Source organism: Hippopotamus amphibius, chromosome X (assembly GCF_030028045.1).
Source record: "Hippopotamus amphibius kiboko isolate mHipAmp2 chromosome X, mHipAmp2.hap2, whole genome shotgun sequence".
Classification (NCBI taxonomy): Eukaryota; Metazoa; Chordata; class Mammalia; order Artiodactyla; family Hippopotamidae; genus Hippopotamus; species Hippopotamus amphibius.
The window spans coordinates 97631584-97658780 of NC_080203.1; the positions used below are offsets into that span (position 1 = coordinate 97631584).

At 43.1% G+C, this 27197-nt stretch overlaps 1 protein-coding gene across 1 annotated transcript; it reads left to right on the top strand.

The window, feature by feature from the left end:
* Positions 1-1413: 1413 nt before the first annotated feature.
* NDP (norrin cystine knot growth factor NDP) lies at positions 1414-27197 on the top strand. The gene is made up of 3 exons (XM_057718989.1): positions 1414-1523; positions 15655-16036; positions 26929-27197. The coding sequence occupies exons 2-3, from the start codon at positions 15863-15865 to the stop codon at positions 27154-27156; spliced, it is 402 nt and encodes a 133-aa protein (XP_057574972.1). The 5' UTR covers positions 1414-1523; positions 15655-15862; the 3' UTR covers positions 27157-27197.

Sequence of the window (27197 nt, forward strand, 5' to 3'; positions counted from 1 at the left end):
GTAGGTGGATTCTGTTTTGTGACTGGCTGGTCCCAGGTAGACAGGGTTTTCCTGGTAAAGCAAAAGAAAAGGGGCTTCTTACTAAAGGGTGAAGATCAAACTGAGAAATTGAAGACACCTCTTGTAAACATCAGTGACTGAAGTAAAGGTTCTGTGGAAAAGTAATAATGTAATTACCAATTTATGAATGAATAATAAATGATGTGATCTAGCTGAACATGACCGTTTCAGCATCAATAATTATATGGAGTTCCCACGAGAAATTTCTTCTTAAGTTTTATGACATTTATCAATTTTTTATATTCACTTTAATTCTTCATCCATGTTCTTTAAAAAAAAAATTCTGGAGCAGAGTTCATCTGACATAAAAAAATTATAACTGGTTCAATGGTTCTTTGTGTTTTCCACCAAAATTGCTGATGGTTTGCTGTCTTAATTTTCAGATTTAAGGGCAAGAATTATGAAACATTTCCCTTTGTATTCCCACAGCTCATAACACTATTATCCAGCTAGCAGGCATTTAGCCCACACACATAGTTACCTTTGTCATTTTTCTACTAGCTGCCGTGCTGTGGGTTGGCTTTACCTGTTATTCTCACACTCACATAACTCAAGGAGTCAAGGACGCCCACATTGTCTTCGTGTCTAAATCAGATCTAGAGTTTTATTCTAAATGATGCCGAAGAAGGCGCCGATTTAAGTATTATTGTGGATTTAACCATGGATCTGGTGCTAAAAATCATTTACTGGATGAACAACTCAGAAAAGAAGAACTCTCACCACCCACCCACATCGTGAAAAAAAAAGGGCAGCATTTTGCACTTGCTTCCACAGCATCGCCTGAGAAGGAGTTCTGATTCCCATGTTTCTCTTCTCTTACTGAAAATTTCAACTTCATCCCGGTCAGCTGCCGAAACGTTAAGCAGAATGCCACTCTGTCTTTGTATTTCTGTATCTTTCTTGCAGAAGGCACCTCTTTAGGGCAGCCACATGCTTGCCAAAGAATTAAATCCCGAATATTATTTAGCCCCTTATTATTTCCATAACACACACACACACACACACACACACACACACACAGAAAAAAAAAGAAAGAAAGGCGGAGGGCGGGGGAGGGGGGATTTCCTTGCCCTTGTTACTCTTACGCCGTTCCCATCGTAAGATGCTCCGTGGAAGGGAGCCTAGCGGTGGGCAGCGGCTGTGAGTCCCCGATACCGGGCGCCTCACATTTCCTTGGCATTCCCATTTGCTAGTGCGCTGCTGCGGCCGCACGCCTGATTGATATATGACTGCAATGGCACTTTTCCATTTGACATTCTCTCTCTCTCTCCCTCTCTCTCTCCCTCTCTCTCTCTCTCTCCCTGTGTCGCTTAAACAACAGTCCTAACTTTTGTGTGTTGCAAATATAAAAGGCAAGCCATGTGACAGAGGGACAGAAGAACAAAAGCATTTGGAAGTAACAGGACCTCTTTCTAGCTCTCAGAAAAGTCTGGGGAGAAAGGAGCCCTGCGTTTTCCCCCAAGGTAAGCAGGAAAACAGCGCTGACGGCTTGCCTAGGAAATTACTTCTTTCCAAAGCGAGCATTTCATCCTCCTCTCAGACAAAGAGACAACCTTTAAATACCACTTAAATTTGCATTAATTGAATTTGCATTAATCTGTAGTGTGCTAGCATTGTGTTTTGTAAATGAACGGGTCTTTGAAGTCGGTGACAGAGCAGGGGAGCCTCGCAGAGGGACTGGAAAATCTCTTTTGGTTTGACTGAAAGAGATTGGATTTTCAAACTCTGCGTAGTTAGATGTAACTTTGTAATGGTTCTTATATTCGACCCCGTGAAAGGAGACTGAGAAGCCGCTACTCGCCGACATGGATTCCTGGAGCCCCAGTATCTTCCCCGCCGCCCTCATCCCTCTTACAATGGGGGCACTATGAACGCCGGCAAGCCTGCAAGTTTAAAAGCGCACTGTTTACTTTTATTACTACTTATGTATGCTGCTGATCTCCTGCCTGGGCTCTGCCGGAGTGCTTAGAATGACTTCAAACAATAGGCAACATTTATTTCTAGCTTTCTGTGTCACGCTTTGCAGGAATCCTGTTCCTTTGCACCTTTCTCCCAACTTGCAAGATCTTCACTTCCATAAATGCGGTCAGGAGCGCCGGGGAGAGAGGAGGATGGGTTTACTATAGGATTTTGATTGGGCAAAAAGTCCGAGGAAATGCATGCTGTTTGCCTTGGCCTTATTGCAAAGGGTTATTTTTAGTAATCAGCTTGTCCCTGCAGCCCGACCGATGCTACCCTGTCCAAGCAGTGACCGGGAAAGGATGCTCCCACCAGCACAGGGACCAGGACCTGTAGGAATGACTCCTACAAACACCTGAGGAATATTTGGAGGGTTCTTGCAAGCTCCTGAATACAAGTTCTGTCTTTAAATGAACAATTGGGCTGTAGGAGGCCTGAGCATAACTCTTTCTTGGGGGACAGGAAGTTTGTCTGTGTACAGAATGTTAATGACTCAGAACACCCTGTAACTGAGGCTCATTGTAAACAAGGAGCCGAGATAAACCTGCATGAAAGAGGTATCCTCCCTTCTCTGCTGAGATTCAGGTGCAGGAAAGGAAGCTACTTGACAAGATGGGAGTCCCGTGTTCTATGCTCTTTAACTGTCATGAATAGCAGATATGGAGGCTGTGAAACATGTCTCTTTTCATTTATGATATTAGTGTGTTTTAATTACAAGGAGCCAACGTTGGCAAATTGCTCCAACACATAACCTTAAATACCAGGTGCACTTGAAAATGTAGAGATGCCTAAAATGCAGAGTTGGCTCTAGGCGGCTACCAAATGCAGTGGGGACTACAAAATGCTTCTCAATTGTGTGTTTTGACCAAATGCAAATATCTGCCCATTTTTCTGTCTTACCACTCTGGCTTCTGAAAGTAAACTTTTAGGTTCCTAGAGACCAATATTCATCAGGAACTTGGTTTATGGGAAACTCTTCTGATTTTCTCTATAACTAACCTAACAAGCATTGTTGAATGAAAATCTGGCTTTTGAATGGGCTAATTTACAACTTTGGGATTGTCATTATCCAAGAAAGATTTATTTATTCTGAAAAGATACCATGGATTCTATTGCTGTACAACTTTAAACTACTGCTGTTAACAAAGCATTTAGCCGAATCAAAACAATTTTCTCAAACTATTATTCAGACCATTATATGAGAGTGTCAGAACACAAAATGCAATGTTTTGCATCATTTACTTTAAAACACTTTTGGTGCAGGTAAAAGGAGAGCTGGCTGAAGCCTTCTTGATGACCATGTACCAAGCAGCTGACACCCACAGATGGAAACACGCCTGTGGAGTTTTCAATCTTAATTCGAGTTCCAAAGACACTGTCAAGGGGAAAATAAATCATTTTTCAATACATTTAACAATTTCCAACTCATTTATTTTCCTCGGTCCTTGAAAAATGTGGCGAGTTTCTCGGAATTATAGCCACCAGTGGTGGCCGGCAATTTTTACTGTATTTTAAGAACTCACAATTCAAGCACTATTATTCTTATTGGTTAATTATTCGTACCATCATTCTTTCAATAAGTTATGCTAGTCCTGATAGATTCAAAGGTGAATGAGACATTGTCCCGCACCCTAATTCTCAGTCTGTATGCCATCTCCAGTTAGATTTTGGAACTGAAATGGACTTGGCCAGAGGGTAAAATGGTCAATGAGTTCCTTGTTAGAAAGAACCATTTCAAATATCTGCTGGTACCCAGATTTACTGGAAATGATTGTCGTTTATCGGTGGGTTTTCTTTCCATGTGTGATAAAGGAGTTCCGCTTAGGCTTTTATCACTGGATCCTGGGGACACGTCAGTCACAGCTAACACAGCCTGGATCTTTCTTTCCTGGGTAGGAGAAGCCTGGAAAAGGGGCAGTTTATCCTTTCTCTGCTCCCTTGAGCCCCCTTTGGAAAGGACCACGTGCTGTCTGTATCAGGGATGGCTGTGAGTCACCTACTCAGTGACGGACATCAGGGCCACTTGCTGAATCATTGAATTAGAAACATGCGTGGAGGAAGATGCAGTCACTGTCTCCCACCACTTACTTGTCCCACCCCCCCGCCCCCAGGATCGAAACCAATGACCTCTGGGCCTGGCCTAAATTCAAGAGGCCCCTGGGAAGAAATTGCCGGAAGTTGTTCCCCAAACCCAGGTCTCCGTCAGAGCCACTATCAGCGTTGCTTTCGAATAATCCGATCTTGGGTTTTCTGACTCGGGTAGGTTACTGGGGGCGAAAACCCTGAAGACAGCATCACCAGAGTCCTTGATTTGGTCCTTATCAGCAGATAATCCCCCATGGTTGAATTAAAATGCCTCTGACTCCCTGGGGGGCCTGACTCACCCTAGCCAGCCCTCAGTTTCTTGGCCAGCGGCCTTTCAGGCCATCCTCACCTCTTCCCATGACAGTCAGCTAAGGCGACTTTGTCCAGGCCCCCTGACTGAGCTGGTGGGAGCGGGAGGGATGGGGCGGCAGGTGGCAGAACGGAGAAGAGCTAAAGCAGAGGAGGGAAGCTGGGCCGTGGGAGGGCGGGTGAGCTCCGAGGCCCAGATTGCTGTGGCCTGCCCTGGCTGTGATCAGCTGTCATTTCCTCTTCGTGTATGACACTGTGGAACATATTAAAATTTCTCTGGGATGGTATGTTTGGAATTCCTCTGATGCCCCACCTCACCAACTTACCCGGACAATAAAAGCAAGGTTGTAAGCCTTTGAACAGCTGGCAGGCTATATATTTCCCCTCTTTCTTTCGCATAATCTAATTCAGAAAAGAATCCCGCTAGACTGGCAGTGCCATGTCTGGGTACTTGTTTCCTGCAAGTTCTTCCTCCACCACCTCCTCCTGCCCTCCCTGGAATCTTCCTGGGTGGCATGTGGCTTTTCTTTGCTCTCCACCACTCCCACCCCGCCCCCTTTTCCCCTCGCCTGAGCTCCTTCCATTGTGAGCTTGCTCTTTGCTCTGCCTGTTTTCCAGACAGCCTGGGTCCTGTTCCATCCGGGGACAACAGCCCATGAGGTCTCCCCATCTCCATAGTATTCCCAGGATGTCATTCTTGGCAACAGCTTTGCCGGGCTGATAGGATCGGGGGTCTTTTTAGAGCGCCCCGAGCCTGAACCCACTCGCAGAGAGGAGCAGCCTCATGGCTTGGGCTGCCCTTTAGGCTGCTGAGAGCAGAGCTGGAGTGACCCGGGTTGGCAGGGACCAACATACCATCACAGTGACCCGCACATCTCCGGCAAAGGGCCGGGGGTGGGAGTGCTATGGGAACGCCCGGATGCACTTCGGCCTACATTAAGAGAAATGTGGTTATTCTCTGTTTCAGGGAGAGAGACAAGTGACTTGAAACAAAGCTCCCTGGATCCTTGGGCCCTGCCCCGCCCCCTTTCTCTGTCCTTCCCACATCCTTCCCTTCCCAAGGAAAAAGAAGGACAGATGGGACTTTTAATTTGGCTAGCGCGGGCCTGAATGTCTTTATGAAGCCCGTTTTGTGAAAGGGAGACGGGAGAAATGGATCCCGGGTTGAGCCGAACTAAAAATGCATGGGGCTGGGGAGATGGGGAGGATTTTTTCTTTTTTTTTTTCTTTCTTTTAAGAGCAGAACAACAGATCGGTTTATGAGTTGCAAATGGAAGGCACTGGACTTCTCAATTAGACATTCCCATTTAAGAGCCTCATGCAACCCCCTCTGCTCAGCATCCTTAAGAGATGCTGCTTATGTCCTCGGGACCAAAAGGTATTAAGGAGCACTCTACAATGCAGCTTCCTACTCCTTTTCTTTTCCTGGGGGCTTTGGTAGTCTTTTCCGAATTAGCTAAAGTTCATTAAAAGACCCTAAAGGAAAAATTGAACTCACACAGCTGAATTAAAATGAGTCTTTTCCTGTTAGCTTGACAAGAAGGGAAAAAAAAGAAGGGAAAGAAAAGAAAGAGAAGAAAGAACCAACTCCCCTCCTCTGCCACTTCTTGGGTTTTAATATGAATTATTCCATACAAGTCCCTAGGCTACAGAATCTATTTAAAGACGCCTGGCAGCATGAAGAGAGAGGGTAAAAATACAACCACTCTTTTGTCCATCAAAGGTTTTCTTTGGGAGGACATTAAGAGCCTTCCTATTTTCCTGTCTGCCCCTGCCAGTGGCAACATTCCAGCTGGTAGTACCCACTCCTCACCCTTCAGATCAGCAGTCATAAACGTCTGTGTTTGCCTCCAGGAGAAAACAAAGGGTGGGGAACCCTGCCGAAACCCCTGTGCATGTGCAGCGGGGTGGGAGAGGCTGGTACTGGCTTGGCTGCGCAGGTTGCGCGCTGCAAATTCACACACCCACACATTTGAGTTTTTGAGGAAGATTGCGCCGATGGCATTCTTTCTGATGCCAGCTGCTCTCACATCTGCAAAGCTTTTTTCTTGTGCGTCTAGCAATAGTTTGCTTGGTGCCATTCAAACTTACTGTCCCCCTTCATCAGAGGGTCTCAGCGTCTGATGGGTGAGCCTATAATTGCTGAGAGTCACACCCGCTAGACCCATTTTCAATAGAACGTAACACCCTGGATGAGGTTCACAGTCTGGGACAACTACTTTCTTGTTAGAAGGCTGCTGACTCAGAAAATGCAAAGAATGGGTAACTTTAGGAGGCAATATATCCCTCATGCTTCGAATCAGGAATTCATCCAATTAGAGTCCATTTCACCCCCATGTCCAAATCTGCACATGAACGTGAACTATAGCTTTAAACAGTTCTATAGGATTTGCAGTAGATACATTTTTCTTTTTGTTTTTCTACAAAAGCTAAGAATTTCTTCATCCCATTTTCCCTCTTCCAAGGCCTGGCTTGGTCCCAACTTTTTCTTTTAAGCTGTGATCCAACCAATTGCCGTATTCATTAAAAATGAAAGGGCAACAGGTTAATACATTTGAAAAAGTTGATGAGCTGTCAGAAAATGCTCAGGGGTGACCCTTCTGTAGGGCCACCCACCAACAATAGCCCTAAAGATGGAATCCCCTTCCATCCTTCCATCAATAGGAAATAAAAATAGGAAAAGAGCAGGCCATGGAGAAGTAACAAAAGAGAAGGAGGAATGATTATTTTTGATGTTTAAAATCTGCCACTGGAGATTTTCAAATAGCACAATTTCAGAACGGGGAGCTTCTCTTAATTTCACCTACTCCCTTCCAGGAAGAGGGGTTTGAACTCTGAAGTTGCCTTCTTTACTTGACATTAGAAAAGGAAGTCAACTTCTACAGTGAGAAAAGTACCCCCTTTCCTTAACTCTAAGCAAAATGTAGGCACACACATTCTTAATATGGATGTGAAGAGTCAAAGAAATCCCGTTCTTAATCAAAGTCTAATTTTTCTTTAAAGCACCGGGCCATATTTAAGGACTTGATACATTTCTGTGATTTCCCCCCAAGTTATGGGAAATGACTTCTTTTCAGAATTAAAATTTTTCTTTTGGGGTTTGAAATCCAAAGGCTGCAGAATAGAAGTGTCACGGAGAACTGGCAATCAAAAGACGTAGCCAGAGTGTGCATGGTTTAAGCAAAGCAAAATACGAACAGAAAACCAAAAGCCCAATAAGTTCAGGGTGATTAACAATAGCGGGAAACATATTTGAATGTGATTGGCTTTTTAAAAAATTTTTGTAAAAATTTTTATTGGAGTATAGTTGATTTACAATGTTGTGTTAGTTTCAGGTGCACAGCAAAGTGATTCCGTTATACATTTACATATATATATGTGTGTGTGTGTATATATATACCCACTCTTTTTCAGATCCTTTTCCCATATAGATTATTACAGAACACTGAGTAGAGTCCCCCATGCTTTAACCTTACCCCTTTGACATGCCTGAGGCTTTGTCCACAAGTGTTGGTTCCAGATTGCCACAGGATGGAATTCAGTATTCAAGTCCCATCATGGGGCAGAAAACGCAAACTGAATGGGGAATGGAAATACTGAGTTGCTCTATTGTTTATGCCCAATTTCTAACTAAGGGCTCTACAGCTGTTAGGTGAGATCACTACCCACCATTCCAAAATGCTGTCGTGGGTGAGGAGATTCAAATGCAGCTTTGGAAACACTTTGCTGGACACTTTGAAGAAAAGCCAACATACTCATTTGGCTCCAGGGTGAAAGGGAGCTTGTACCCTGAGCTAACATTGGTTACCTCTCATCTCCTAAGGCCATACCACCGCCAGCCAGCAACCAGTGGCAGAGCAAGTGTCAAATTACATCAGCACCAGGGTCCTCAGAACACCTGGGCAACTTTTCTTTTCCACAGGGAGAGTGTACATTTGTGTTTTGGCAAGACCAAGTGCCCTGCGTTGGGTGTCTCAGAACTCTCCTGCTTTCCTTCCAAAGGGTCTTACACGAGGTGAGTGGTAGAGTGTGTCTCATTCCTCATGTGAAACCCGCTTCCTGGGATGGAGTGGGTGACATAGAGGGAACCTTCCCTTTCTGGAATTTTGCTATTTGAAATCATTGGAAGGGCAGTGGCAGATGTGAAACATAAAAATAATCCTTCTTCCATCTCTTCTGTTACTTCTTTTGTGGCATCCTCTCTTCCTATTATTGGTGAAAGGATGGAAGGGGACTCCATGTTTAGGGCTATTGTTGATTTTTGGCACCACAGAAAGGCCACCCCTAAGCCTTTTCTGACAGCTCATCACCATATCAGTTGCAGTTTTCAGTGTAGTGGTAGATTTACAGAAATAATCCAAACCCCCAGAGGAAAAGACTTCAGCCGTATCCTGCTTCCTGACACATGGGTAATCAGCCTCGGTCATTTCCAATTTATGCAAGGTTTGTTCTTTAAAAGTCAGTTATGTCAACCATTAAGAACTCAGAATGAGTCTTTTGATGAAAACAATAGAAGCCTGCAGAAGCCCAGCACAGGATCCAAGCCCCAGACCCAATGGGCAACTCTTTTAGACCCAAGTCCCAACCTAGAGCTTCAGGAACCCTAGCACGAAGTTTCCATAGATGCTTTACCAAGCCGAGTGCCTTGCTCTTAACCACATCTGCAGAGAAGAAAACTCTCCTAACCAATCTTTCCCTTCTATCCTGAACCAAAGCGTCACAAATGGCCCCACTAGGCCATGAGGCTCTGCGGCTCTATCTGTTAGGAATAAGAGTCATTCACAAGGAAAGTGCAAGAGGGTTGAACTCAGCCTATATCATCATCATCATCAATTGAAAGAAGTTTAATTCTACTGTGATTGACTACTATTCGCCTTTCTCCTCCCCCCGTCTGGTGGAGACTGGAAAGAAACACTACAAATTTTAAGAAAGCTTTAAGAGAAATAAGAACTGCTTAAGTATCCTCTCTAACTGCTTCCTATTATTAACGACACGTTATTAATTTATAAACCATATTTAGTCCATCCAAACACCAAGTCAACTGGTTATTAAGAGCTATTTTTATTTCGGGGCACCAATCTGACCTCATCAAGGGGCAAAAACTTATAGCTTGGGCTTCAAATTTTGGCTTAGGCACCACATCAGAACTTGTTTGAACTTTTCTGTGATCATTAACTTCTTAAGTAAGGAAGGAACTCTTTCTGCCGGATTTCTTTGGGGAACGTGTAGCCCCCAAACAGGTGTGTACTCTGAGAAGCTTGGGTAGAGTTAGAGAATGTCAGCAATGGATAGAACCATAGAAACCTCTAGACCAGTCCTTTCATTTTGCAAATGAGAAAACTGAGCCCCAGAGAAGGCAAGTGACTTGCTCAAGATCACCCAGCTAATGACGGAAAGGTAGGGCTCAGAGCTTGTGGCTCCTCAGATCAGCCTTCCTTCCACCAGAGCAGACATCTGTAGAACGCTCTTCAGGTTTCAGAAGGTTGTGAAATAGTTATCTAATGTTTCTGACAAATGAATGCAAAAAACCGGGACATGGGACACAGGCTAGAAATGGGTTTGGGGAGGAAGAGATGAAACTTGTATGTAGGTGGGAGTGTGGATCACAATGAGAGGTTCCTCTGGATTTCCTGAAAAATAGGGATTTGGAGTTTCAGTCAGTCTCAAGGTCCAGTCCTCCCACACCAGTCCTGCCCCAGACAGTAAAACTATTCAATCCAAGGACACACACACACAGGTGGGGCCACTGGACAGCTGGCCAGAAATTACTTCTATTCCCAGTCCTTCTTTTTCACACCCTTCTTTACCCAGGCTTGTGATTGATTGCTTCTTTCCTGGGCTCTATTTCTCCTTCCCCTTTATTTCTCCTATCTCTTTTCTTCCCCCATCACCATCACTGCTGAGTCTGGCCATGCCTGCCTAGTAATTCAGGCTGGGAGAAAACAGACTATCCCAGACTGGAGAACTGTTGTTTAATCCCAAGGATGTCTTCTTTATCCTAAGATGGCTCTTTGGGAGCAGGCATTGCCTCCCACACTCTGCCACCTCTAATTGTAGAACAGACACCGTGAGAGGATGGGGCAGGAGCTGCTCCCTCCTCTCTGACCTTGTGGCTGCCTATCCTTGGAGATACCTGGGGCTGGCAGGCTGGAGGGCTGGCAGCGTGTGTGGTCAGGACCGCTGCCTCTGGGGCAGCCCGGCTTGGCTTCTTGGTTGCTACCGACGTGCTGCCAGATAGGAATAATATCAAAAACCACTCATTGAGCACATGGGATGCTTTCTAAAATCCAACATGCTGTTTACAATTTATAAATTAAGTGCCTTGGGAAGAGGCATCTGACTTATTCTCCAAGGCATCTAGTTGACTAGATCCAGTTGGAATTCTATGAGTTCCTGGGAAGGGGCTACTTAGCACTTCACACTCTCTGATGAGACTTTGAGTTTCTTGCTTTTCTAATCCCAGTATGACGTATTATCTAGTGGCAAGCTTTCTTCCACATTTCAATCTCTGGGTTTTTTGTGTTTTGGTTTTTTTTTTTTTTTTTGCAATTCCTTTGAGAGAGGCTTTATGTTCTGCCATTTTTACCTTACTCTTGCCTGCTATGATTGTTTTAAATGATAGCAAATATCAAATAATTCTGTCTGGCACACTGATGTCATTCCTCAGTCACTTGATTTCATCTGCTTAACTAGATCTTAGAGATGATGCGATGGATATTGCGTATGAATTAGATGTTAAGTGAGTTCATCAGCATGTCCAAAACAAATTACTCAGGGAAACAACGGGCCAAGACTCTTTGCTTGTGGATGCAGTGAGCTGGAAGAGGGAACCAGAATAGGACCTATTTTCCCCCTTGACCCTTAAATTTCATCTGATACAGCAAAAGGAAACACATAGTAGGTACTCAATGAATATGTGTTAAGTATATATTTGCAGAAATAAGCCCCGGGAGGTAATACCTGCGTGTATTATATGAAAACAGCCCACTGGAGAGAGATGGATTCTGAGCACCGCTCTCCCCTGTCTGGCAAGCAGGGCGCGAATAAGGCCACTCTTGGCACATGCCACTTGTCTTAGCCAGTTGCTGGAATAACTTGTGTGAAACCAGCACTTTACCCTTTGCCAGGCAGAAGGTCAGCCCAAGAGTGAGCTGATCTGTGGACACAACACCATCTCTCACCCAGGAGGCTGGGCCCACTGTAAGCTCTGCTATATTATTTCGCTGAGAATGACAGGTGGGGAAATCTGGGCACCAGTTGTTCTTTTCCACTGGTATCGTTTGGAGGGTAGCTCCAAAGTCGGGCACGCCAGCCTACGTGCCTCTCCTGCCGGCAGAGGCTCCACATTGGAGCTATTAGAATGTGGGCTCTGTACATCGGCCAAGTCCATGTCTCAGAGACTGTACCCGGAGCACAGAGCAGCCCAGGTCTACTGAGTTCAACAAAAGAATCGCTTTCTCACTCAATCCATCACTGGCTGGGCCGAGGTTCTAAGTCTTGATAGGCAGCATTTGATTTTTATGCTATGTGGCTTTAACAAAATTAAAATAGGTTAGAATTAACTTAATTTTGGGAAAAATGACAGAAGCTCCTACAAGACAGACATAGATACCCCTAGGCTGGCATAAAATGGGGATCTCAAGTGATGTAAACTTCCTTTATTCCTGATCTTCCTCTGTGCGTGCTTCCCAGGGCACTCTGCACACCCTCACCTGTGCACATCTGGACCAACACAATGTTAAGGCAACTTGACTTAATAAACATCACGCTTTTCTTGAGCATTCTGTTTCTTTCTTCTTCAACACAACAGTGTTGGTTCATTCAATTTGAACACAAGGCAAAAATCCCAATGTTATGTTGCAAGGCTCATACCTTTATGCTTCGAGGATTCTGTGAGTTCTGTGGCATATTTACACTGTTGCTGGCATTCTCATTTCAGAGTTTAACATAACAACAGAACAAAAAGTATCATGCATTATGAGCGTGTTGAAATGAAAAATCTGTTTCTTATTAGCAGTGAAGCAATATTTCTTCTGTCATTCTTTTATACTTTATCTTTATTACTACTTCTGGGTTCAGCTTATCATCTTTAAAGAGAAAATCAGATAATAAAGTTACATTTTGTGTGACATTAACTAGCTCTTTATCAGTGTAAATATCATAACATTTGCTTGCAAAACTATTTTATTCACCTTTCAGGAAAAAAAATTTTAACTGTGCTTGCAATTCAGAATGTTGCTACTAGGTGGCAGTAGTGCACAAGAACAAAATGGTCTACCTGGAAGAAGGTTTCACTAAGAGACTAGCATGTCTTCCCATATTTATAAGGAATAAAAATTTAATACTATTAAAATACTCAAACTGGCACAAACATTAAACATCCATTAACTTAATTACTATTTTTAAGCCAAGCTTTGATTTGAAAAGAGAATGCAATTATTTTTTAATGAAATTTTGGATAGGCAACACATTCACAAGTTCAGACATCTACAAATTTAAAAAAAAGATATACAGTGAAAAGTCTTTCTCTCATGCCTGTCCTACAAATCCCACAGGTCACTAACTGTATAGTTTCTTGCATATCCTTCCAGAGCTTCTCTATGTAAATACAAATTAACACAAATATACATTCTTATCCCTCCTTGTTTTAACACAAATCAGTAGAGCTTCTGCATCCTTCTTTATAGAGTTGCATAATATTCGATTGTATGAATGTTGCATAATATATTTAACCAGTTCCCTACTAATGGAAATTTTGTGCTGTTTCCAATTTTGTGCTATGACAACCAATGCTGTAGTGAATAACCATATGCTTGTGTGATCTCACATATAGGATAGTTCTCCAAAGTGAAATTGCTGGGTCTAAATTATATACATTTTCAATTTTCATAGGTATCACCAAATTGGCTTCTACAGAATTTGTACCACTTTTTACTGTACTTTCTCCAAAACAGGCCTGTTTTCCCACAGCCTTGCCGACAAGGTGCATGACTGGACTTTGGAATTTTTGTAAATCTGACTGGTTGAACAAAGTATTTCAAAGTACTTTAATTTTCATTTCTCTTAGATGGGTGAGGGTGCCCATCTTCTACATTTAAGGGCCGATCATATTTCCTTTTCTGTGGAGTAAACGCAGGTGCCAACACATACAACCGTACATACAAGTATACAGGGTTTTGTTGTCAATGTCGTTGCTTGTTTTTACCATCATGCTATGCATGTTTTTCATTCATTTGCTTTGCTCATTTAACCATATCTCCTGGCCAGGACTCTGAAAAGAAGTTGTCTGCAGTGGAGAGGGAAGGTTAGGACTGAAATGTCTGCTTTCCCCCTTCATCCGCTTGCCATTGACTCCTGGGGGAAATATCTGTAGACTGGAGTGGTGAAAGGAGAAATCTAATAAATTCTCTTTTGGAGGCTCATTAAGGCTTCAAAGAGACAGATAACCACTTGGGAAAATATAGTCATGTTCAAACTCGGGAAATGGTCAGTAATACTGAAGCCTCTGAACATGGAACCCAAGAAAGCTCTGGCTCTTTGAGGTGAAGCTTGCTGAGTTTCAATGTAATGTGCAGAGGAAAACTTAGAATATGCAGCTGAAAAGAAAACAAAAATGCTCTTCTGCATCCTTTGCTGATTTGGAGCTTTAAGCTCAGTTTTCATCAATTTTAGTGAGCCGTTGCCGTTAGCATGCACATAAAGGAAAGTGGTGCAAAGTTCATGGCAATATAGTGTCCTCAACTTTAGGATTATCTTCTGCATATGGAGATGGAGGTAACTGAATCCATAAGTATCTAAAATATTGGCGTTTTACAGAAAGAGAGGACTGCAGACGCCATTTTTCCCAACTCCCCTATTCTACAGATGAGGAAACCGGGGCTGGAGTGCTAGAGTCCAGATGGGTCCCCTCATTACTGTTCCCTGCCCTTCCTGTGATTTAGAGGGGTTCCCTGAAACACGCATGCTGAAGTTTTCCCACTGCCAGGGATGCTCCACTCTGAAACAGCCCTGTGTCACACACACTTTTTCCTCCTGGAATCCCCTGGCCGTACACTCGCAAGACAGCCAAACTGAGGTTAAGGGGGTCTGCGGCCACTATATTAGAACAAAACTAATTGACTTATATGTACTTGAACTTCTTCATCTTATCAATGCTTTGTCCTGTTTGTTCAGACTGTCCATGATTAAGACGCTTAAAAAAAGGTTGTACTATGAAGCAAAATAACCTTTTATCTGAAACAACTTTGAAAGTTTTCCTGAAGCTTTAATTATTGTGTTCCTTTCGTTTTAGATGTAATGTCAAGTCCCCCAATTTCCCTAAATGTTTGAAAATATTTTTGATGCGCTCTTTTTGCCGGTGTGATAGTGTTGGCCATGCCTTGGGGAGTGAGGTTAGTGAGGTGATTTGAGGAGATTCTGGACCCAAGTCCTTTGTCCAAGAGGTATATGCTTAAGAGAACAAGGCACATTTCAGGTATGGCATGATCCCACTTTAATGATAAGTCTCTGCCCCAACAACCACTTACTTTTTCAAATTATACCATGTGCTTGGGTTACAAAGGCTCTTCAGAAATGTATGCGTCTGTTGGCAAATACACATGTGTTGCGTTAACCGCACTGGAGGCCAGTCCACATAATGTGTATTTCCGATGCAGCTTATCATTGATGCTGGGTGGCACAGGGCTTCACAGAAAAACAGGATGAACCTGGAGTGCAGAAGTGGAAAACTAGGTGGATGGGTGGGTTGGACTTAGACATGGAAAACGTACTTCCTTCCTGTGGGATACGACTTGTGTTTGTTAGTGCTGACTTGCCTCCTCTCTAGCCCTGTAAGCTGACATTGACATCAAGGCTTACTGAGGAACTGTATAGACCCTCTCCCCTACACCAGCCAGGGATAAGGATGAGACCACCCTACTGAGTTATGGTATGGCCAGAACCACATGTTTAATCTTGACTATGGGTTCAAACTATCCTTGCTCCTAGGAACGTGGACTCCAGCAATTAAAGTCAACACATGCTTCCATTAAACCATTGTGTCCACCTCCAAATGATTATAAAGATGTACCATAAGCTATGGGGGAGGGGCATGAAATGGATGACAGCTTATGCTAATGACACTCTAGAAACCAATGTTCTCCACTCAAAATGACATGGAAAATTTCTACTCAGTACCTCCACGGTTCCATTCGTTTTTCTGGGGAATGTTTCTGGGGAAAATAATTTCTGTTTTCATTCCAGCTGTGCAGCAGATACAGTGGTGATGGATTGCGGGTGCAGAAAGTAAGACGAAACTCCGGCATACAAAGGACAATGACAACCAGGAAGCTCCAACCAGATCCTGCCCTTTCCTTGAAAGGAACTGGAGCCTAGGAGGTGAAGGCATTTCCAATTTTTAGTCCTCTGCCTCCCTCTGCTGTTACCTCTTGAGAAGTTTTCCCTTACAACAATGAGAAATCATGTACTAGCTGCATCCTTTTCTATGCTCTCCCTGCTGGCACTGATGGGAGATACAGACAGCAAAACAGACAGCTCATTCATGATGGACTCCGATCCTCGACGCTGCATGAGGCACCACTATGTCGATTCTATCAGTCACCCGTTGTACAAGTGTAGTTCCAAGGTAAGATCAAGGCAGAGAAGCCCTATTCCTTTGTCAAAAGATGGAGGACGATATGGCTGACTCACAGGGCTTGCCAGAGAATCACGCTCTTAGGGTTTCCCACCATGCTTTGAGCTTTTGTCAGTAAAGCTGCCTAATTGACCATGTACACACCCAGCCAGCTTCTCTCTTTTCAGGCTGCTCAAAGTCAGTAGGAAGGGCTGGAAGTTTCTCACCATAAAATCGTTGCTAGGCGCAAGGTTGGAGGGGTGTGTTTCGTCCCAGCTAGGGAAATTGATGAGCAGTGGTGTCCTTTTTCAAGAAAGAAAAATGGCGTCTATAGGTTATTGTAACTGTTTCTACCTCCCCCAGCAATAAAGAGGAAGGGAATACAAGAAATATGATTGAGCAGTGAAATGTACTTCTTGGGGGAGCTCTTCAAAGAGTTTCCTGGTCCATGCCTTTCTCTACCTGCCATGTTTATGTTAAAATGATTTCAAAAGAGAAATGGCATTTTGATATCATTTCTATCTTGATTATTCGAGTCTTTCTTGTTTGGAGTAGATTATATATATATATATTTTTTCACAGACAAAAGTGATATCTTAGTGTTGAGACGGGGTGTATGAAGGAATACCATGCTTCGAAGGCCACCAAGAGTGGCCAGACACATGGACCACCCAGAAGGGAGGCACATACTAGGGGAAAAAATAGAAGACTTCTCAGGACTGTCACTGTCCCCAAATAGTCACATGAATGAAATTTGCCCACATTTGGTAAATAAGAATTTGTTTAGCCCAACCTCAGAGATTTTCACTTCCAGTCCTGAGACTAGAACTACTTAAATATTCTCATATGGCAAGTATTTTTTAATTACTAGTATAATTAAGTAGTTTGGGTAATATCAACCGCTAAAATTGAGACCATGTAACTTAATGGCTCTACCCTCCATTTTAAAACATTACAACTCTGTCTGCCTTTAAAATTTCCATAACTTCTCTGATTATAGCTCAATGATGATGGCTTGTTTTAGCTTAGGGAGATCAGAATTTGGGTCAACTCACTTTAATCCAAACTTCCTGGTTCTTATTTGTACGTGTTGAACAACAACAACAAAAAGAGTAAATAGATAAACAAATTTTTGCAAGCCTACAATCCCTTCTTAGGAAAAAAATGTAAAAGAAATTGAGAAAAAAAGATAGGACATGTTTTTACAACTGTGATTGCTCAGAAACTGAGGGCCTGAGGTGAGGTTGACTAGAGCAATTATTAGTTTCTCCTCCACTCCCCCTACAGAGAGCACTTGTATTTAGTGTTTCTTATTCCATGGATGATTTCTTCCTCTGCTGACTTGTCCTCTATAATTATGGTTCTTTAAAAAAAATAATAATAAAATTATTTCAGGGACTTCCCCATCAGTCCAGTGGTTAAGACTCCGTGCTTCCACTGCAGGGGGTGTGGGTTCCATCCTGGTTGGGGAGCTAAGACCCCACATGCCGCGCAGCATGACCAAAAATAAATAAAATTTTTTTAAAAGGAAAGAAAATAAAATTATTTCAAAGAACGTGTTCATGTGATGATAGGAAGGAACAGAAAAATTGGAGCATCTCTAAAAACTAAAGAACAATCTGGAAAGATTTGATGAAATGATGGAGGGGTGCCTTAGCAATGATTACATTGGTTAAGGAAAGCTCAAAAAAGAGATATCCTTAACTCGAACCCAACAAACTCACAGTGCTTGAGCATGAGTCCTAGAAATAGACTTCAGTCTACCTTTGTTCACCTCTGTTTCTTCCAGAATACCATGATAAATAGTGCAAAATTGTGATTGTAGAGAAATGTTTGTAATTTCATGGGAACAATGTTTTCAAACATCCCAAACGATCCCAAATGTAACAATAGTTTTATGTAAATGGTGCTTGCAATTATAAACCTATCTTCCTTGGCCATAAAATATGCCTGGCAGAATCTCAACTACCCAGACCTTTTCTGGATTAGATTTTCTCTATGTACCCAGGAACAAAAACTGTTTTTCATTTTGAGATATTCTATAATTCTTAACTCTCGCAGACTCGGGCTGGTTTTCTCTCTAATGGGTCTCACTTAGCAAAATTATTCATCTTTACACACTTGGGATAAAATATATAGCCTGTGTCTCAGAAAAAACCAATGGGGGATTTTGCAAAGAGGACACTAGAGTGGATTTTTCCTCTATGCAAAAATTTCCCCTCAACATGAAGTTCAAAGGCCATTATTTACTACTGTTTGCCTGTCAATTGTTAATGCTTCCGGACTCCCATTTATCCAGTGTCTGGTCTTGGGAAGACAGATAAAGGGGAGCATGTGACCCAGGCTCAGGGAAGGTAGAGCATCTGCTTGAACACCTGATAGGTATCAGGCACCTCATACTATATGATCTAATTGTTGCTGACAAACCTCTGATGGAAAGCATTATCATTCCTATTTTAACTGGTAAGGAAAACTGAAACCTGAAGGAAGTATTAAGTAGATTGTTCGATGTCATTTACCCCAGGAATCGCAATGTCTGCCTCGGAGCATGTATCTTTCAATTCATCTTTCATTCATTTCATTCAATTCATTCATGTTTCACTTGGCTTTTCCTATGGGAGGAATGCAAATAGAGTGTAGGAGCCACTATTTATTTTTTATTATTTTTTTAAAAAAATTTATTGAAGTATAGTTGATTTACAATATTGTGTTAATTTCTTCTGTACAGCAAAGTGACTCAGTTATATATATATTCTTTTCCATTGTGATTTGTCACAGGATATTGAATATAGTTCCCTGTGCTGTACAGTAGAACCTTGTTGTTTATCCATCCTATATATAATAGTTTGCCTCTGCTAATCCCAAACTCTTAATCCTTCCCTCCCTTACCCTTCCTCCCCCTGGACAACCACAAGTCTGTTCTCTACGTCTGCGAGTCTGTTTCTGTTTCATAGATTCCTTTGTGTCATATTTTAGATTCCACATATAAGTGATATCATATGGTATTTGTATTTCTCTTTCTGACTTACATCACTTAGTATGATAATCTCTAGGTCCACCCACGTTGCTGCAAATGGGAGCCACTATTTAGAAGTCCAGGCTCAATGTCTAGTCTGTTGAAAATAATGACTTACACTCAGCAATCTTTGTAGAAAAATAAAAATAGTAGTGAAAGCTTTTCTGGGAGCCTTCCATGAGACTGTCTATTTCCCCTCACTCTGAACTTGCAACTGGCAAGACCCCGGGGCCTGTCACCCATCTCCTAGCAATTCAGGAAAGGGCCAAGATGCAGTCAGGCAGAAAAGACTGGCCACAGTGGTCCACGAAGGAGGTCTGTGTGGCCACAGATCAGGATGTGCCTGGTGGCTTTCAGTGGTAACACCTCCTAGGATTGGGTACAAAACACTGCGGGAGTGAAAGCTTCATTGACAGTCTTCACTGAAATTTTTAGTAAAGGTGGTAGAGCAAACAAGCAAAGGATCAGCGGTTAGTGGAAATGAGCTGTCTGGGGAACATTTCAGGGAACTGACATCCCAGGCTTTGAAGTAAGAGAGACCTGCTTTCAAATTCCAGCTCCACAGTTTGCCAAATGGGTGACTTAGGGGAAAGTGAAGTCATTCTTTAGGGCCTCAGTTTCTTCCTAAAATGGAGCTAATGCTGTCTCCCTAAAAGTGCGGGTATGGGTATTGGTGATAATATTTGTAACGCATCCAGCCTAGTGTTCGGCATATAATAGACATGAATCAATGATAGTATGATCTCGATGATGAAGTTATAAACTGGACAGGTGTTTAGACTCACTTTTCTATTTCAGTCACCACTGAAACCTCAATAACTATCGGGATCTCCTATAGCCTTAAAGGATTAGGAAAATGAACCTCACATGCGGTTCTTGTTTAACACAGAAGCCTGGCGAGGGTGGGGCAGCACGCAGAAGGGCAAAGTCAATGTAAGCCACTGTGCTGGCTGCTAAAAAGGGGGATCAGAGTCAGAGAGAAACAGATCCTGCTGTCTGACCTCCCTTCCCAGGTGAGCGGAGGAAGGAGGGATTGGAGGGGTGCGTTCTGGATTCTAGCCAGGGAGGGGTTTTCAGGAAGCGAGGCTGGGAACGTGAACCAGCAGGGCAGGCCTGTGAAGTTTGAGTCGGGTGAGGAGTAGAAGATGGTGGCCCCAAGCCAGGAGCGGGGAGCCAGGGCATGTGGTCGTCTGAACTCTGAAGGGCCACAGGAGCAGGTGGTGGTGGTGGGGGGGCGGCACAAAGAAGAAGGAGGAAGACGGTTCGGGACACAAAGCCTGGGGAAATCCCCTGAGGAAAGGGGACCCGTCATGTGCAGGGCTGAGCCTCAGGGTTGAGAGGGGTTGGTTAGGATCCTCAAGTCATCTCCTAGTGCTGCCCACACGAAGCTCACAGCGTGGTAGGAGAAACGAGGGGAGTCGGGAATATTGAGTTTATAGCACAATTGACTACTGTGCAGATATGACTTGATTTTTTCTAAAAAAAAAAGGAACAAGCTTATACTGTGGTGGGCAGTTGAGGCACAAAAGTAGAAGAAAACACGGACCACGTTTTTGCCCTCATAATGCGTACAAGTAAATGGGGGAGAGAAGGGAAGGGAAGCGTTCTGTGTGCAAAGGTCTCTTCAGGTCAGTTTGAGTTGTAACCAGAGTGAAGGGACCGGCTACTTGGTGGAGTCTGCAGAGTTCCCTCCCACCCTCCCAGAGCTCTCACCACCTCCCACGACCCCTTCATTCTTCTGCTTGCCATTTTGCGGAGGCCCTCAGCCACCTGGCACAGACCCTTTGGAGGTTGGCCTGGGTCTCTGGAGATGAGTTGAACAGTCACCTTTTGAGGGTGCTGGTGAGGTGAGGAGTGGGAGAAGCAGAGGAGACTCATGTTCCTGAGGAGAAAGGTGGGGTGCTTCAAGGGGTGTCATGGAATAAGAGATGCACAGTGTTCACTGCTGTGAAAAAGGCAAAATATGTTTCTCACTTGACCGAGGTAAAATAGCCAAAAGTCTATTCTAGGATGGGACAGGTGGGTCTTTATTCTGATAGTGATGGAGAGCATGGCCTGAGCCAGGAATTCACAGGGGCTCCGAATGACAGGAAAAGAAAGTGGCTTTGGAGATAGCGAGTCTTTCAACAAGCGGTGATGGAAACCATCTGTGTTTGGCTTTTCTCTCACTCAGAAGACAGTTGTGTATTGCAGCAAAAGAGATAACTGTCTATGAACTGTAGGTCACCAGAGAGAGCAGGAGCCTGAGGTCTCCAGGAGCAGTCCTTGGTCTCGACCCAGGAATCACAGCTGGCTACAACCCTCACAGTGTAGCCTGAACTTGCCTGTGACCTACTTTAGCATCTTATGAAACTCAAGGGCTTGAAAGGCTGACTTTCATGGCCTAAGAGTATAGCACTGTGGTTAGGAGAGAGAGCTCAGGAATCAGGCTGTCTTAGTTCAGAATCCTGGCCCTCCATTGTACAGCTATGTGAGTTCAGGCCGGTAACTTATCCTCTGCCTTTGAATTTCTTAATTTGTAAAATGAGGAGAGTTTACCTTTTGAAATAGCTGTTAAGTATTAAGTTGCCTGTGAAGGGCTTGACACAGTGCCTGGAGCCTTGTAAACATTCAATACATGTTATATATCATTATCAATACTATTCTTTTATTATTACCCAAGGACCTTCCATTACTCTTAGCCTCAGCACATGGAAATCAGATTAGAACATGAAAGAGTTTATCCTTGACCAAATACTCTGAACCCAGCAGTTTGTGTTAAAAGGAACCAGATATCACATCCAGCTAGAGCCAAGTGACTACAAGGTTGGGGGGATACAAAGGGGGTGCTGGAGAAGGTGCCTGGCTTCCTAGCATCAAGCCACTTGTTGGGGGGATCATAAGATAGCAAAAATTAAACTGGACCAAAAGCAGATAACATGCATCTGACACCCAGCTGAGCCGTGAAAAGTCAATAGATGTTTGTATGAGCAATAACCACCTATTGAACCCACTCCTCTAGTGGTGCAGCTCTATGTGGCTTCTTTGTCCAAAAAAATTCATTTCTTGATTTGATAATGGAGCAGTGTGTATGCTCTCCATCAAGAGCAGTTAAGCGCAGTGCAAAATGCAGAGGAGTTAATAAAATACAGCCAAGTCACCTACGTATGAGGAATGTGCATTGACCATAAACTGGGGGCCAATGTGTGAATAGGTGAACAGATGTTTGAAAGCGTCAAAGGTTTATTGAACTGAAGGACGAATTGATTAAGGAGTTAGTATGTGGTACCGTCCAATGAATTTCTGGGCGTCCCTAGGAGTCCTCAGATCACTGGGGGATAGAGCTGGGGGAGGGTCTTGACAGTGGAGGAGATGTTATTTAGGACTGCCATGATTCTTAGAAGATTCAGTTTGGAGATTGTGATGATGTGTCCCAAGAAGCCCATAGGAAAAAGATCAGACTCATGTGGTTATGATATGGTTATGACTCCCAGAGGCAGGTTAAATTAGGTTAAAATAGGGTGTGAGTTGGCACATGTCTCAGGAAAGCATCTTAATATCAGGAGGCAGGATATTATAGTGATTTAGACCAGAGGTCTGCTTTTAGACAGACCTCGGTTTGACTTCAGTGCTGCCTTTTACCAGTTTTGTGAGTTTGGGCAATTTACTTAAACTCTCTAAAGCCTCAGTTTCCTCATCTGTAATAACAGTACAGATAATAGTAGTACCTTTCACATAGGATTGTTATGAGAATTAAATGAGATTAAACGTTGTAAGCGCTCAATAAATGTTAGCTGCCATCAGTATTATTAGCTAAATAATCACTATCTAGTGATGTATCTAGAGCGGAGCCTCTTGAACTTTAACAGGTCCAGAGCCTTGCTACTCAAAGTGTGGACGTTAGCACAGCAGTGCCGACATCAACCAGAATCTTGCAAGAAACGCAGAATCTCTGGCCTCACCCAGAACTCCTAAAGCACAATCTGCACTTTAACAAGATCCTCAGCTGATTTACATGCACATTACAGTTTGAGAAGCTCTGGTCTGGAAGAGGTCAGACATTGTTCATTAAATCTGTAACATAGATGAGTCATGGCAGAGACTAAAATGTGAATATCAAGAGTGAATCTGGGAAGCAGGTATTTATCCCTTCCATTCCTTAACGACACTCATTCATGGATCTTATCTTCCAAACCCCCTGCTTGACTCCTCCAACACACACACAAAACAGGGCTAGATTTTGATATAGCTTCCAGCTTTGAGATGGAATCTATATACACTTGAACTTTGAACAACATGGCTTTGAATTGCATGCGTCCACTTACATGAGGAATTTTTTCAACAGCAAATATTATGATACTACATGATCTGTGGCTGGTTGTATCCTCGGATGTGGAACCGTAGATAGGGACGGCCAAGTGTAAATTATATGCAGATTTTGGAACACAATGAGGATTTGTGTCCTTGACTCTCCATGTTATTCAAGGGTCAACTGTACTGGGAATCTCCCAGAGAGGGGATTTGCATGTATGCTGAGAACATCAAGGGCCAGATACTTGTTTCATAGTGTCTTCTTGCAGGAGAGGGCATTTTAATTTGGCAATGGAGGATAGTTGGGATTTCATTAAGTACAGCCAGGAGAAAAGGACATTCCTGAGAGAGGAAAGGCAAAGGCAAGAAGCAGGGAAATTCAGGGCAGTTCCATGGACTCTGAAGTAATTAAGCTTCATTCAAATAGAGAGTGGGTGATGAGAATGAGAACAGTTGTCGGTGAGGCTAGAAAGATATGTGAAATCCAGGTCATGGAGGGCCTTAATGCCTGTTCAGGATGTTGGATTTTATTCTGAAGGCTGGGCGCAGCCACTGAAGGTGTTTACTGTACACGTCTCTGCATTCTCCTTGCCCAGAAAGTCCAGCTCCTGAGGAAGAGGGACCCATTGGAGGTGGCCCCAGAGTCTTCAGTGCTGGCATTCTTGTCCTTCAGGATGAGCTGAAGGTGGAGCTTGAGACCTTGAAGACTTTTAGTGAAATCACTATTAGGTTAGTTCTACTAATGGCCGTAGATTGCTGACTTGGTCATATTATGGACAGTGCTAGTTGCCTGGTCATTCAAGGGCAGCATTTGGTTCACCTGTACGTGTATCATTTGGGTACGACGCACTGCCATGTCTTTGCTTTCTGAATGAAGTCTGTTGGCACAGGTTAGCTATGTCCATCCAGACAGAAACTGGATCTCTAAAGACTCCATCTGGGGAGGTGATTCTTTGAAGAACTGCTGAATCCGCCTAATAGATGATCCACATTAGAGATGAACAAATTTAACATTACTCCAAAGTGAGATATCAAGGAGCTATTCCCATGTACTAGCAAGAGTGAGAAGGGACTGGGAAGACCTTGAACTCTCTCTCTCTCATTAGAGGGATGGGGCAGGCACACAGGGATGGCCTGTGTGACATAAACCTATGGCATAATCTCTCAAAACCCATTTCAGATCATGTCTATTTTCCCTATCGATGTGAAGAGCAGGCAGGATAGAATTGAAGCTTTAATAAAATCAAAATGACTTACAGCTACCATTTTCTCCCTGCCTCTGTGACCTTTCAAAGAAAATAAATCAGTAGGTCAAGTCCGACTTATTCTTCACCAAGCCCTGCTAATTGTTTCCATATTCTCTTGTTGGTTGCTAAAGAGATTGCTGCATTCATCCCAGTATCTTTTCAGATAATGATGTGAGTGACCTATAATTACCAGAAGTCATCTTCTCTTCCTTTTGGAAAGAGGGGCAGGCCATTTTCTTCTTTTAATTCTTGGGCATTAAATTCTGTCCTATAGGATGTTATCAGAGATAACAGCTGGTGAGTTTTCAATAATAATTGCCAATTCCTAAAATACCATGAGGTAAATGTCAAACAGTTTCATGCATATTTATGTACCTTTTAATCTTTTATTTGAGTAGTTCTACTTTTTATGTTCTTGTTGTGGATTCTGGAATATAGGGCAACTTTTTCTCTATCGCTTAATATGGAATTCACCAAGCAAGACCCTCCCACAAAAACATAGACCAATAATCTCAGGGTTCTCCCATCTTCTATGCCCCAAAGTATAGAGTTGTATAACTTAATGAATTAAGCTGCCCACCCTACCTCACCCATGACTGCCACTCCCAGGATACCATTTATGTATGGGATACCTAAATAAGCCTCTGCTCCATCCCTTTAATCTATATGCAAAATATAAAGTGTGTGCTTATGTCCATTGCTTGGGGGAGAACTTTGGCAGTTTGCATCCTATTCTTAAAGGATCTGCTTACTAAAGCCACATTAAGAGCCACTGTAAAGAACACACAACCTCTGCTACTTCAACCCGAGCTTTATTATCATCCTAACCTACCTTTGGAAATGGAGATGATCAGAAGGAATGCATCCTAATATTTGCCCTAAATGACACTGGAAACTCGATTGCACAGATCTCAGGCTCCTTCAGTGTATAAGCCCAGAAGTGTGATTCCAGGTCCTCAAAACATACCCTGTTTCTATTTCATTCTCTTGTTTTAAGTTGTAGTGCCCAGAATATTTCTTCCTAAGTATCACTTAGTTATCCTCTTTTTCTTCTTCAGAAACCATATTCCTTTTCTTTAGTAATTCCCTGCACATAGCAAATTCCTTTTTTCTGTAGTCATTCTTTAATGCAATTTGGAATGACTTTCTACATTTTGAGACTAATAGAACTGGCATGGGGCCAATGGTAGACTACCACCTGTCAGTAGAAATTTCTTTTGTTCTTCGGTTTTTGTTTGCACATCGTGGTGGTGGGCCGAGCCCAGTGGTTCTAAACCCTCAGTGCACTTCAGAATCACCTAAAGAGCCTGGAAAACCACGAAAGCCTAGGCTCAACCCCAAACGATTTTAATTCACTTCATCTGAGATGGGGCCTGGGTGTTGACATTTTAAAAGCAAATTTGCAGCAGTCCAGGTGATGCTATAGTACTTTATATTTTTGCTTATAATGACAGCTACCAATTCTTTTTCACGTGGGCTGGGAAATTTCATATAATGGCAGCTGAAGGGCCATTTTCAATTGGGAAAATTCATTTATATTTGTGGTAAACTTCATTTTGATGAAAAGTTGCACTAGTGTTTTACCACCAGATGGAAAAAAGATGAGCATCATTTAAAAATTAATGCATTTAATTACCAAGTGTAAAATGGATGGCTGGTGGGAAGCTGCTGCATAGCACAGGGAGATGAGCTTGATGCTTGGTGATGACCTGGAGGGGTGGGATAGGGAGGGTGGGAGGAAGGCTCAAGAGGGAGGGGATATGGGGATATATGTACAAATACAACTGATTCGCTTTGTTGTACAGCGGAAACTAACACAACACTGTAAAGCAATTATACTCCAATAAAGATCTGGAAAAAAAAAGAGGAACAAAGTGAAAAAAAATTAATGTATTTAAAATACAGAGAAAAATATGTATATATTATATCAGGCTTTGTTTTGAATGAATCTTTTCTCCCAATCCTTACTGTAACTATCTTGTGCTATAACTCTAAAGCCATACAAATAAGCGTGCTAAACTGTGGACTTAAAAGTAGGTGTGTAAATATTTTTGATCAGTATTACTTGGAAAATAAAACAACCACATAAAATAAACCAGTATTCTATTTTCTTTACCTGTTAAATATTGGGAGATATTTACATTTTTAAAGTAAACTTTAAAATGATGAAAAAAAAAAAAAAAGCAAATTTGCCAGGTGATTCCGATATGTGACGAGGGTTGAGAGCCACTGGTCTCCTCCAGCAGGAACTCATCCAGCCAGGGGTGTTAGGACCTTTTAAAGGATGCTGCAGGACCTGGCTAAAGTTTTGGCTTCCCTAGTGGGGGTAACCACTTCTTTTCTCTCCCCAGATGGTACTCCTGGCCCGGTGCGAGGGGCACTGCAGCCAGGCGTCACGCTCCGAGCCCTTGGTCTCCTTCAGCACTGTCCTCAAGCAGCCCTTCCGCTCCTCCTGTCACTGCTGCCGGCCCCAGACGTCCAAACTGAAGGCACTGAGGCTGCGCTGCTCTGGGGGCATGCGACTCACGGCCACCTACCGGTACATCCTCTCCTGTCACTGCGAGGAGTGCAGCTCCTGAGGCCTGCTGTTGAGTGGCTTCTGGATGGGACAGCCCCTCTC